The sequence below is a fragment of the Aphis gossypii genome, chromosome 1 (assembly GCF_020184175.1).
Source record: "Aphis gossypii isolate Hap1 chromosome 1, ASM2018417v2, whole genome shotgun sequence".
NCBI classification, from domain to species: domain Eukaryota; kingdom Metazoa; phylum Arthropoda; class Insecta; order Hemiptera; family Aphididae; genus Aphis; species Aphis gossypii.
The window spans coordinates 15,559,882-15,575,000 of NC_065530.1; the positions used below are offsets into that span (position 1 = coordinate 15,559,882).

The 15,119-nt window shown below is 32.5% G+C and overlaps 1 protein-coding gene across 3 annotated transcripts in view; it reads left to right on the forward strand.

Annotated features, from left to right (window-relative positions):
- The window catches only part of LOC114126262 (storkhead-box protein 2), a 44,281-nt gene that overhangs the window by 22,946 nt on the left and 6,216 nt on the right, over positions 1 to 15,119 (forward strand). For 2 of the 3 annotated variants that reach the window (XM_050197984.1, XM_050197985.1), the window contains exons 2-6: positions 10,235 to 10,437; positions 11,707 to 11,902; positions 12,129 to 12,346; positions 12,934 to 13,183; positions 14,789 to 14,980. In XM_050197984.1, coding sequence (XP_050053941.1) covers positions 10,264 to 10,437; positions 11,707 to 11,902; positions 12,129 to 12,346; positions 12,934 to 13,183; positions 14,789 to 14,980 — 1,030 coding nt within the window. In that variant the 5' untranslated portion in view covers positions 10,235 to 10,263. Of the gene's footprint in view, positions 1 to 4,047; positions 4,196 to 10,234; positions 10,438 to 11,706; positions 11,903 to 12,128; positions 12,347 to 12,933; positions 13,184 to 14,788; positions 14,981 to 15,119 lie in introns of those variants that run through there. The other variant, XM_050197986.1, reaches the window with a different exon arrangement.

Genomic DNA, 15,119 nt, shown 5'->3' on the forward strand with positions numbered 1-15,119 from the left:
TTGTACGTATTATACGATCTCACGGAGATACTGTCGACGACTCCTCGTACCTACACATAATGCGTGCTTTAAACTATACATATATTATAGCAAGTTACTCTTTACCTATATCATGTTATTATTATTACTAGATATATTACTATATTGATATCGTGAAGTGCACTAGAGACCGCGTGTACGTGTGCAATGTATACCTATATCGGTACACCTGCAGCTGTATAAACTGTAAAAGAATCAGCTAGTAAATATATAATATACCTATATATATAAATACAATATACATATTATAAATTATAACTACACTATATTATATACAACGTCGCGTGTGTCATGCGTAGGTATTAAACCTAATAATATTACATTAAACAAGACGATGGTCGATGACCCCGCCCAGGGTGCGCTCACTTATTGCAGGGTACCCCACCGCGCGATACGCAACTCAAGACATATTATTATACTTATCAAACGCACGGAAATTAATCAATTCATCATCATTTGCATATTACTGTAAATGCAATGTGCATACACAGTATATAGACACCTGTTATAATCGATGTTACGTCTGCAGTAATGTAGACGTCGTTGCATAGGCACATTACTGCGTTAATGTGGTAATTGATTAATTGAGCGAGATTTAGTGTAACACCAGTGATCACTATTTTACAATAATTTTCATCGATATTTTTTAATTTATTAACTGAATATACTCGGGTATGTAATTAAATTATTTTATTACGTGTTATAAGAAATTTTCTTTATGCACAGTGCACACACACACACACACACATAGCTATAAGGGATGATCTGCAGGTTGTTCCACTGTACCATACGTAATATTTTTGTTTAAATCCTCAAGGCTCAGGCGAAATACCGATTGGGGTGAGGTGAGGAGGAGTTATGTTCCTGCATCTATACGTCGGCGATAACGCACACAAAAAAAACCCCGAGGTTCATTACCTATATATAAATATATATATATATATATATGTATTACATTAACAAAGTGGTTTTGCTAATAAATAAACTATTTGCGGGCGAAAAAAAAAACCAATAAAAGACGACTCTTGAATAACGATTTGAAAAACATAACGAATCGCATCGTCTGTCAGCTCCATATGATATATATTATTATTATAATCCTTGTTCGCGTGTAATGGTACCCGGGCCCATTATTATTATTGTTATTAGCGTTGTTGTTATTATGTGTGTGCGGTGTGTGCCGAGACGAGACGCGATTGCCGCAGCCGCCGCCACCGATACGAGATAGGTTTTTACACCACGCCGGGCGAGGCCAACGCGTTTGTGTCGGCGGACCGTGAATGCCACCGCCAGTTGAAAAACCACATCCATAAACAGATAGCGAACAGCGCCGCCGCCAGTAACCGTATCCCTGTCTGGGGCACAACTCTGTTGCAGTCGTCGTCACTTACATCGCGCACCGTATACCTAATATTAATATTAAATCATGAACAATATTTTACTATAATCCACGCCATTATTTATTATTTTATTAAAAGCAAAAATGTTTATGAGTTATAACCGACTGCGACGATATATCTCTAGCGGGTACCTACGCACGAGGGGTGAAGATTTTTCCTATGACGACAAAACGATAATATTATTATAATATAAGTCGAGCTGTTCATGTTGCGCGGGTGCTCGTTGTAGTATACACGGTTCATTTATAGTGGCTTAGGCACACTGCAAGGTGATTCTTTTTCAAAGGTTAAACCTATCATTTTATCGAAAACAAAAATAAATAATAAACGTTTTTGGAAATAATTTTTATACACACAATCTGAAAAGACGTTACAAAGCAGCAGTTTTAAAAAAATTACATTTTTATTGTCAGTTTTTTTTTTCAATTTTTTTTACTTTTTTGAACGATGGCGTACGTTTTCGATTTTATACTCCAATAATATGCATAATAATGTAGTATTCTGGAAATTTCAATGTATAGGCACGCTATTTAAGAAAATAAAATTTCAAACCAATATCTATACTATTATATCCTAATAATTGATTTAAGTCATTTGATATATTATGTTCGAATGAGCTGAGAACAGTATAACATTAAAATGTGGACCAGACACATTATTTCGCGGTCTGCCGATGCCATCACACACAACTAATATAATCCACCCAAGTTGCTCGCGCCACTCCACTCCGATCGTCTAAACTTTAGACGCTTATAAGTCATGACCGATTGACTATAACCGTTCGAAATTTCACTTCGTATACCTTATTGTTTTACGCACGCTGTATACATATAGCACATCGAGCGTAGCCGTAGCGAACCGCCAATACAGCTCGCGTATTATTTGTTGTGCGCATTATTTACTGGCGTCTTTGATCGGCAGCGGACAATGGCGGCGGGTTTGTTTTCGTACGCGACCTTGTCGGCGGCGGCAACAGCGTTTCCGCCGACAGGCACGTCCGAAATATACGCACACGGCGTTTACCGTTTCCCCATAAAGGGTTATGCACGCCGCGGCCGCCGTCGTCGTCGTTGTCCAGTCATGACCGTTGTACGTAATATCGCGACGACGACGACGACGATGGTTGTGGTTGTCTGTTGACAAGTCTCTGAACAAAAACGGTAAACACTATATAATAATAATATATATATTTTTATATTGTATCGCAGAGTGCAGACTGCGAGTGAGGGACTGCACGGCGAGTATATAGGTCCGAGTATACAGATTATTATTATTTTAGGTACCTACCTATAATCACCCTTCTACAACCCCACTAAAATGCGAATTTCGAGACATGTTTTGTGTTATGTATGCATAATATCGTAGATATACATTACTATCATACGAAAAATAAAATAATAAACTAGAGTAGAAATGCTCATTTATTTGACATGGTTCGAGTGTACAACGTCTATACTACTATACATACATTATGATTCACCGCTGTAAACGTCGTCAAGTGCCTCAATGGATTGGTATACGAATATTATTTTATATTACTGCAGCACTATACAGCTAGGCTTGATCGGCGGATTATAAAAATAGTAAACATGTCACGTGTATTCCATACGTATAAAATACGTCCATTGTCCGGCCTTAACGGGAGTTTCGAATTGTAAATGTTATGACAGATTTTGCAGTTTTCTAAAATGTACCTATTTATTTTATACGTTTATTTAATTTTTACATTTTATCCACAATGCGTTGTAATTTGTAAATACTTGTTAAACATATGATGTTTTATATTAATTAGTATATATAGATATAACAAAATAAAAAGATGAAAATGTTTTGTTCGCATAATTCTTTGTTGTCGATTTTGCAAAGTTAAATATTAAAAACTAAAAAGTCGTCTCGGAACATATTATTTCTTAAAAAACTCTTCATATATAGGTGTTATCCAACCTATTTTTATATATAATATATATATTTAATGATGATTACCAATAATAAATGTGAGTTTGTTTAAAATTAAAGTTAAACATAATTATTTCAATATCCTATAGGTACCTACGTTATTCTTTGTTAAAGCTGTTATCGGAGTATATAGCGCGTATAGAAAAATAAAACGTAATATTTTGAGATTTATGTCGCCGGTATACCTTATTACAGACAATATTTCAGTCGTAAAATTAATAATATGCAGAAAATGTATAGTGCCGATGACCCTTAATCCGAAACGTCATTTAAAGTCTAGTTTTCTTAGAAAGCTTAACGCTGCATTGGATGACATGACACTCCAATTTCTGAGTATCTATTTAAAAACGATAGCACAGACATAATTATATTTTTATCGGAACGGATCAGGTCGTGGTGTCGGGCGAACCGCGAACCACGCGTCCTGGCCGAGAGCTGCGCGTTGATGAAAGTGCCTTCGGATCTCGCGTTACGACTATACACGACGACGAGTGTGTAGTTCAAATCGGACACGTACTTACAGTACAATGTATGTATGTATGTATGTATATACGCGTATTGTGCTGACGCCGTGCTATAAACGGCACGAGATCAGTCTAATCGGACCGTCGCGTCGTGTACGATTAAACGCGCGCTCGACGAACATAAAATTGAAAAAAAAAAACCCGTTGCGGATTTTCGATTGAATAGTTAAGGATTTTTGTGTGGTGAAACACGATTCTTCGGGTGGACAGTGCAGGACGGATGTCGAATTCGATGCCGTTTACGATTCGGCGATGATAAACAAAAACAAAAATAATGTAATATTATATTATATACCTATATGTACTTAACTTGTACAATATTTTATTACATAAAGAAATAGGCTTTGCATTGTTATCGTTTGCGTGCCGCACAGCTCGGACAGTAAAGGTACATATTATTTTATATTGTGTGTAAATTCGTTCGGCGGCCTCCGCGTATATAATAATAGTCAATATATTATATATGTAACGAGATTCAAGTTCAGCTATATTATGTACAAATAATTTGTGATTGTTATGTAAACATGATTTATTACACAGCCACGCTCTAAATCTAATTTTATTTTAATTGAACGAACTAATCAATTTTAATCGACAATTGTCTCGAAACTCGGTGTAAGGATTTTTCCAATTAAATCCGCGCACGCGGTTGGACTCGAGTCATGCTTTGTATCGTAATGCTGAGCTCTAATTTTCTTATCACTTTCGTGTCGATATAAAACTCTTCTCGGGGCTTAGTATTATCTATTATTTTATTATTTTTCATTCAACTTATCATATTATGAGTTTATGTACATAGGCAAACTTTAAACATTGAACACAGACGACCTCTGCTGTTAAGTAGTGTTTACGATCTCAACTCTATTGTTTTTTTTTTATTTGCGTCTATATAGACACATTATATAATTTAATATATAAAATCCGTCAACCACCTAACCTAACTAGCTATAATGTATCAATGTCATACGAAATCACTACTAGATAAAGAAAATACTTTTTTCTTTTTCTATTAATTACCTATATAGCTACATACTATCACAAGAACAATATTTTAAATTCGACGTAATACCTATATTATGCGTCTGTTATAATTATATATATATTGTACTTTGATTTTGATTTTTGACATTATACTAATGCCGTTTTTCAAAAGTCTGTCGCGAATATTAATATACTTTCATCCGCCTGCTGTAATTACACTGTATAAACGATTGCGATCGGTCCGTGGATCTTTCGATCCGTCCGATACGAAATCGATCACACACGCAGAGAGAGAAAGATTTGAAAATGGAGTTTCGCGACAGTCGTGTGACATATATGTTTTCCGTCTGTCCAGGGTCGACGCAGCTGTTTATAAGCATAATATAAATTAAAAGTATACATAGGTACTATATAATAATATATGGTCCGCTCGTTTCGTAAGAGCATTTTTCACGATATACGTATAGCGTTAATCTGTAGCGTAATCTGGCTTCACGAATCGTATTTTAATGTGTGTGTGTGTGTGTGTGTGTGTGTATATATGTATTCACTGTGACTATGTATTAAAGCATGTTTATACTTATATGTGTTGATATACTATAATATCGTACCGATCACGGTCGTTCGATCAGAACAGAAAACAATACATAATAATAAAGTCTTATCGCAGTATATTCAAGGTCGACGTTTGCATATAGGTACGCAAATATAATACCATTTAGCTGCTGTACATAACATAATATTATATAGGTATTATTATTGCAATGACGACTGATGACATTGCGCGGTTGCTGCGTCGGCCGTACACATTCAAAGAGGAAATAGGATATCTCTGAGGGTTTCGTATACACGATACATATGACGGGGAGGGGGTCGCGTTTCTTCCTGCGCGCGTGTCCTGACCGTGTCGGGCACACACGACACTGCAGAGGTTTTATGTACATGGCACGCGTTCACCCCCGACAGCTGTGGTTTTTTCCGAAAACTTATACTGCATAACGCGCGCGCAGGGGTATTGTGTATAGGTACTATAGTCATTCACTGGAAATCGTGGTTTTATTTCAAGCTGCAGTTTCGGCACGAGGGATGGTTATCAAAATACAAGACATAGGTATTGGTATATGTATTGTGTTATTGTACAAATATAATGCTGTTATACCGACTATCGTGCGAGGGAATTATATTTTATCGTATATATAACACTCATCACGTGTGTTATGCTCGTTTAAGTTCGAAATTAAAAAAAAAAAGATATTTTAATAGTTATAACGTACATTTACAGTATAAAAATAGTGTAATATTTTTGTATATACGAATAAAAGGTATACGATATTATATAGATGTATTTTGATCGTATATACATTATTGTACCTATACACGTGTTTTGTCAAGAAATGCACAAATCAACACGCAACGTAAATAACAATATATACATGCATTATCGAAAATAAAATTACTTTTACTTAAAGTCCATTAGTCTACTGCATTAACACGGCCCCGAAAACCTTCGACGAAATATGATTTCGATAATTCAAATCGGTAAACAAACGAAACTATAATATGATTATCTGACACGTTAACCGCAACGTTAATAAGTACCTATCCGTCACGTTTTCTTTTAAAAATAAAAGTTCACCTTTTTGTATTTGAAAACAAAATATAATATGAATAATAATAATTTATTTTCGTAGTATAGTATACAGTATTGTTCATTAATTTATATTAATATATATGTAATTAAATAATTACAATGGGCTTGATAACCCATTTACGTTATTTGCGTTGTTGATGAAATATTAGATACCTATTTCAATTATTATGAAAAATATTTGTATGATCCATTTTAACTTTTACTGATAAGTTTTGAATATTAAAAGAATTTTAAAAAAACACCGTATGATAATATTATGCGAAAATGAATAAAAAATATATCATATTATAATATTATTATTATGATTTCTTCCAGATTGAATAATTGTAGTGGGTTAGAAACTAATATAATATTATGAAACATTAACATATCTTATTGTGTTTTATATAATATGTTAAGCTTTATTACCTAAAATCAAGTTCTCGATTTTTTTCATACTCATCGTTGCCTGTATAACAATCGTTAATGTTTAAAATCCTTATTTATCATCCTATATAAGTGAAAAATCCATTGAAATGCAGAATACCTACCTACCTATAATATGTGAATTGTGAATGTTACGAAACAGATTTTTGTTTCCAGTTGAAACATTGGAAAAAGACAAAATGACGTTAAGTACACATTATGAGACGCGGTCCTGATGAATAGCACATATATATATGACCTAAATTCATCCAAGCAGATGGTTTAAAGTTTTATAAACGAACACCGCCGATCACCTCCATATATATCATAATAAAAAGTATGCTATGATATTTGAACAGCTGTGCTAAACATATGTATTATACATACGCTCCCCCGTTCAATAGTTTTCTATAAAATAATATATGATGAGCAACAATACATGGATAGGGTTTTTTAGCATGTGTTCGAGCCACTCTGTGTTTTCAAATAAAACCAACGTCTAACCGAGAGTAAATAATTATACTTAAATACTTTTATAAATGCATACTGATGATTGCAGTAATAGGTACATGTGATCAGTGTCGGCCTGGCCCAGGCGGCTAGGAGGCGATCGCCTCCGAGGCCCTTACCCGTATTTTTCAAGAAATTAATGAAATTATTTACCAAAATGTACCTACTATATATAGCCCAGTGGTATGCGAAAAAATTGATTGACAATGCTGCTCACTCATCAAATTTATTAAGAGGATTACTAATATAAAATGTACTATACAAAAATCTAGTTTTGTTCAATTATACAGTTTTTAATTTTTTATACATATTACATTTTGTGGTTACATATTGTATTAATATAGATGTTTTTAATCTTAACATTCAATTTTTTTTTTATTAAAATAAAAGCTGTTAATAAAAACTATTTTTTTGAGAGGCCCTTTGAATAATTTGTCTCCTGGGCCCTTTAGATCCCAGGCCGACACTGCATGTGATGTTATGTTTCTTAATAATAATTATTTCCTAGTGAGAGGTTATTAAAAATTATAAAATACAGTGATTTGCAGAGATTGCCACTTATGATTGTTCGAGTCTATGCATTTGTCTAATAAATTAAATCATCATAAGATATACGATTAATCAATAATATTAAAACGTTTGAAATAGCTCTATTATTAAATAAAAATTATAAATTCTTATTAATATACCTAACTTTAATCATAATTTATTCCGAATATATATATAAATTAAATTCGTCATGCATATTACACATACTTTTAATGTTATCTGTTATATAATGAATTAATACGTGTTTTTTTTTTTGGTATATCGTCCCTGTATGGATTATACTACGTCCATTGCTAAATTTGTAAAGTTATTCATTATCATTACATTTGATGATTTTTTTTTCTACTTAACAGTAGGTATATACCTGCTACAGATACCATAATATGGCTATAGGTATATTATTATATTTTGCAAAAACCTAAAAATTGACTATGAATACAAATACAATAATAATATACTGCAGAATAAAATAACTACGCGTTATAATATGTATAGGTACTTTAGTACTTAGGTATGTGATACATCTGACTTTCCAAGTTGTATTAATACAATCACAGTCGTGAGTGACCATACATGTACGATTCATACAATATGTTATAATGGTTAATGGTGGGCAGGGGTTGGACACATGTATAATAATATGATGTCGCATGATGCAAATCCTGATGCAGGTAAAATATGTGCACGGAACAACTTATAAATTCAATGTTTATGGTCCACGAATCGAAAACAAATCTACCTATATAGAATTGTTATTCCATTGCCTGTATATAGAAATTGTTTGTACAATTTTTATTTTTTATATACACGCGTTTCCAAGTGAAATTTGTGTCACAACGCGTACCGTGTACATCATGGATACATGTACGTTCCGCAAAAATAATTACAAGGTATAGCTAAATAAATAAATAATAATAATGATAAAATAAGCCATAATAGATTTATAGTTATGAAAAAAAAAATACGAAACCTATATAATTTAACCTACCATTTCAGTAGTCTATATAGCACGAGTTGCTCATAAAAAAAAAACGATATACCTACGACACGAGTAGACGTCATATAAATTATAATATTTAATTTAAATTTTGTATTTCATGAAATTTGACGTTCATTTTAGTCGTTTTCGTAACCGTGGTATATTATTTTATTATTTTTCATGTCGTAACCGTAAGGAAACTCGTGTTGCGTTCTCATGAGCAAGCAAATGTTACACTTCTGCACAGAATTGTACTGTATCTATATTACTTACTAAACGTGAATAATGCTGATAGTGTGAATCCAACAGAATCGGCTATCATCGCATTCGTCGTATCCAGTTTCACGTGTCGTTCTCGCATCATATAGTGGAGTAACAGAAACTCGCCGACTTGTGAAAGTCAAACACTACTCTTATATTATAGTTTGTTTTCTTTAAATATATATATAACAATAATAATAATAATAACGTAACGCGTCGCGCTAATTGAGTTAATATAGGATTATTATTATTTTAATCATATTTTATATTGGATATTGATACATATTTATAACATAATATACATACCTATATTTTATATATGTATACATAAAACGCACGTCGCACATGCATCTCAAACCTACGTGGTACGTGCGTTGTTATCACGGCGGTATTTAAAAAGAAAAAACACGATCGATACGAGCGCATAAGTATGTGTGTGTACAATGTAATATATATTTGTGCGAAATGTGAAAGTTATATGTACCTATATATATATATAGATATATAGCCAGCCATATAGGTATTAGGTATATGTATATGCCAGTGCGTGAGTTTTTTATTTTGATATTTCGCATCAATGGGGGAAACGAGGGTATATATTATATATACTGCAGGACGACGAAAGAACGCAAGTAAAACCAGTTTGTTTATAAAACTTGTCTCTAGGCAAAATGTTATATTGGCTACCTAAATATATATATTATATTAATATAGCATATATGTGTTTAATATGTGTGTAAAAATACATGCATACACGGGCTATACGCATGTAATATATATAATAGTATAATACATTTTATGCACTATGCGATACGCCAAATTTATTCGTAAACCTTTTGCGGCTATAGCTGTTAAAATTATAATATTATGCGCAGAGACTTTAACGACCGCGTAAACCGCTGTGCTTTAAACTATACTCGTACATAGCTAATAATAATAATGAATATAATATATGTAACATGGGCGTTATTGTTGACAGATCGGTGTTATCGGTGTAATTGGTGAACGATGAGCGCTCGCAGCAATAGCAGGATCAAAAGTCCCGTGGGATGCAGATGCCATTACATACTGAAACGATGTATGGCCATCCATCTTCAGAAACAGTCGCTTGTTCGGTACGTCCCGCAACAAGCGGAAACTTCTCCGTACTGGATGTACGACAACGGGTACCTAATATTCCAGGCGAGTACACTTAATTATAAAAAAATATATATACCATATCACACATAATAATATATAATATTAAAATTTATCGCACATTATTGATTCAATTTTATTAACAGTATTCGGAAATTTAACTTTAATCTATTTAGGTATATAATGTGAGCAATAATTTAAATATTATACTATAATTTTCTTAGATGCATTTTTGTTTTCAATTTCTTACAACTATATTTTACAGTACCTATAGTAAATTATCGTGTGACCGATTCAGTTGTGCCTACTAAGTTTTATAGGTTATCGCTATCATTATACACAACACATAAACTGACATCAGCTCGCATTCAAGCGCTTCTCATTTGAATATTATATTATTATAATAATTATTTTACACTCTTCTTTTTTTGGGTTTTTATTATCATTGTTATTGCGTTTTTAAATCCGTAGATACTATAATAGTGCTTAAAAGTATAAGTACAACCAATTAAAAATGTTTACCATCTTTCTATAGCAGTATATTAAGTATAGAAAGATTATAAAACACAATATGTTTTTGGTCAAACGAATACCGCATAGTATAAATACAAAATATTGTTCTCAATAGATTGCATCTATATATTTTATAGCTCACAGGCATTGATATTGGTCGTTATATATACGGTCAAGCTCCATTATACATAATTTAATATAACTTAATTTACATCTTATAGGCGACGTATAAATATATATTTATCAATAATTTTTAATCTGAATTTTATCTTCAAATTATTCGCCTATCCAAGAAGAAAATTAAAATGAAATAAGTACATGCGGTACATGTATGTTCAAGTATTGACTACTATATTATAGATTCTACATGTTCTACAGTTATAATGAGATTCATTTAACGGACGCGCGCAATCAATATCTATAGAGTACCTATAATAATGCCTACTCATTTATTATTTATTATATTATTTACATTGTTCTATTCTATTCTTTTCGTAATGACTAACAATCATTAAAATACAACTACTGTCTAATTGTGCATGCTATTTTCTATAATACTACACATGTCATGACGGAATTCTTAAATAGTTAAATAGATTATTATTATAAATTATAACGTATATTGTCTACTGTGCGTATCTATTGTATGTGTATAATATAAAAGTAGCTTCCTTGTTATTTTATTCTATCTATAAATTATATATTTATAGGTACACAAATGTGTAAGGATTATAATATTATCGGTGGTATATACGAGAATCCGAGATTCAAATTAATTTTACGAGAAATGTTTCATTTTAGAGCTTTTTGGAGTCGAATCTAAAATGTGTCTGGAATCGAAGTCTCGTAGAAGCGATGCAAGTGGTCAAATACGAGGGATACGTCTCGCCGGGAGTGTTGTTGCTCACCGGTGATCCATGTTCTATGGAGGTAATAAGAGGCGCCTGGTGTCGTAATGTGCTCAGGCCACCGAACAGTTACGTTATCACTAAAATTGGTAAGACTATTCGTACCAATAATTATATATTATATTATTATATTAGCATTACGTCTGCACACTTGTATACTTATATACCTAATGTAAATATATAGGTATGTGGTTATACGTATAATATGAAATTGTATGTACCTAAACTTACGAATTATTGCATACATAAAACGATAATATGTAATTTATTATAAATATTATTACATATTATACTTGGTATGTTTGTTTTTTTCAGGCGACGTTGAAGATTGCGTGGTGGAAGACTTAAACCAAGGACAATTTACGCCGTTATCCGAAGCCTTATGCCTAGTCATACTGGAGCTGACTAGTGCAAACCAAAATGCCACAATTGACACTGTGCGTTCAGCCCTAAAAATATTTTTCTCTAACATACAACCGCCGTCCGAACACATTATCTACGATACGATGGTCAATCTCATGTCTGATAATAAGGTATAATATATTTAAAAACACCGCGTAACACGATTATAACCTGATTAGATTTAATATGACCGTATTAAATTTGATGCCTATAATCAGTATAATCTATATACTGAAAACTTTTCATTTTCATTTTTTTAGTCACAACATTCAATGTTTATACTATTAATTTTTTACACGTTTATCGTGTAATTTATATACTTTATAATAAACATTATTATCAAAGATACATTTTATTTATATGTGACTTTATAAAAAAATAGATTTTAATTATACCGCAGTTTTAATGAGATAAAAGTAAAAAACAGTTTTATTTCGTCAGTAATGTGATTTATGATGAAGAGTATATAAAATTAAAACAAATAAGTACCTATATAATATTATATAATATACAATTTGCAAATCGATAGGAAATTATATTTTTAACTTCATGCATTATCGGCCTTGAATGAAATAAATAGTATCTGATATTGCTTCATGGGATATAATATTATATACTTAACATATTATCCTCGGCTATAAGAAAATTCTCTCATAAACCGGTTTCATCTGAATTATTGTTCGGGTAACGCAGTGTAATATAATGGAATTTTATACAGATATACCAGACCTCCAGGGGTTACTTTGTTGTGACGCCGGAGGTGCAGCGACTTGTCGGTTCAGCGACCGCTAGCCCTGCACACAGCTTGCGGTTGGGAGGAAGTAGCCGGTACAGTCCAAGCAAAAAAGGGTTCTTGATGTCTACAGAAGAAGCGTACATGAAGGTGCACGGTGACATAGAGACCTTAAGAGACGGTGACCAAACTCACCAAAATATACAGACCAATTTGGCAGACATCATATCTGGCGGTGAGTTTAAACATCATCTGATTTTAAAAGGCTAAATTACGAGATTATAAACATCTAATTCCCTGATGTATATACTATATTATATCAATCACTGCAAAATTGCATATTAAGGTATACAATACATTTAGATATTTAGGTATATTTTTAAGATGTGCATAAGTATTAAGTATAGACAGAAAATGTTAGTGTACTGGAACGTCTTAAAGTAATATATATACATTTTTTTAATCCTGATATCTACTCGATCAACAGAATACAATAGTCTTTCATATATAGAATGGAAATTTATGATCGGATTAAACTTTTTTTAATAATATTTCAAAAAGTGCGATAGCTGATAGGCAACTATAATCCAGTGGATCGTAAACGTACTGCGAGTATACAACTATGTATTATTAGTAATGCTGGGTGTTGTCTTGTGCTAACAAAATGGTGAATTTTGGATGCCAAACGTATCAACAACATTCATCAAGTACCCTTAATACGTGATAAAAAGATCGAAAAAACGTGCCGTTACTCACACACACATAAACCATGTATTATTATTCCGACACACGGAGCACCGCCGACATTGGGACGTTTTTGTTGCTAAACAGGTGAAAGGACTAGATTTTATTTAAAACTATACAATATGTATAATACTGGTACGTTTATAATATGTGACACACGAATTACCGTTGTAGAAACATATTTTTCTCACTATCATTAATCTGCAATCAAGCTTAACCCATATAATAATATAATTATATAGTGTCATTTGTTTGTTTCAATGTATACATATTTTTTTTAAAAGCCAGCGCAGCGGCTGACAAACATGAATACATAGGCGAAGTGGCAGGACAAAGCATAGGGACCAAACCATTCGACGTTAAATCCTTACGAGAGTATCGATCCATTCGATCCTCTGCTTTGAACTATATTACCTACTTTTTAGTGTATTCAAAGTGTACAAGTTACAAACTTAAATCTGAATCCCTGTATCTATACATAAACGTAGTATAGTTATATTATACCTATTTATTTGGATCAAACACTGGTGTTTTTTGTTTTATATCTTTATTTTTCCAGAGCATCTACAACAAAAATACTGTATGTTATTTTATATTTTATATAGTTAATTTAATACAAGAACTAAAATTGGAGATACATAATCCCTCAATGCACTGTTTATCTCGAGTTTCAAGCAGCGCATATACACCGTATATTTGAACTCCCGCCATTCACATCTATAGTAGTCTTTACCCAATACATCGTAATATAAGTAATTCTTTTAAAGACAATGTTATGTTATTTTATAAAACATTAAAAAAGTATAATTTTCAGGTATTCGACTAAATTTTAAACTATACCGTTTTTAAAACGTTAATACTTTTCGAAACAATGTGTGCTCGCCTTTAAAATAATAACCTATATATTTTATACAAACCATATTGTGAGTCTATATATAACGCTTGTACCTATACTTAAAGAAATGTCTGCAATATTTTACAGCTTATATACAAATTATTAGTATATTATGTACAACATAATATTATAATATAATATTGTAAATGCTAGTTACGTACTTATGTATACAAACCATAAGACGTTTGATCGTTTGCGCAGGTAATTCGGACGATAAAACGTTGTCACCCAGGCGGGATGCGTCCGGCGAGAGGCTGGGCAGACGTAACTCGCTCAGGACCAACTCGGCGTCCCGTCGCTTTCAGGCCACGCTACAGCGGAGCGGTTCGATGAGACAGATATCGAATAAAAACAAAACAGACGAATGCTACGGTGGCGTGTCCGCGGAGCCTAGTAAGTATGCCTGCACTATAGCTGCAGATGATTCTATATACTAGTATAATAATAATACGTATATAACATCGTCTACTAATTTTATGGTAATTATATAGTGAGAAATACCTATATATTATATAGTATGGGCGCATTTAAA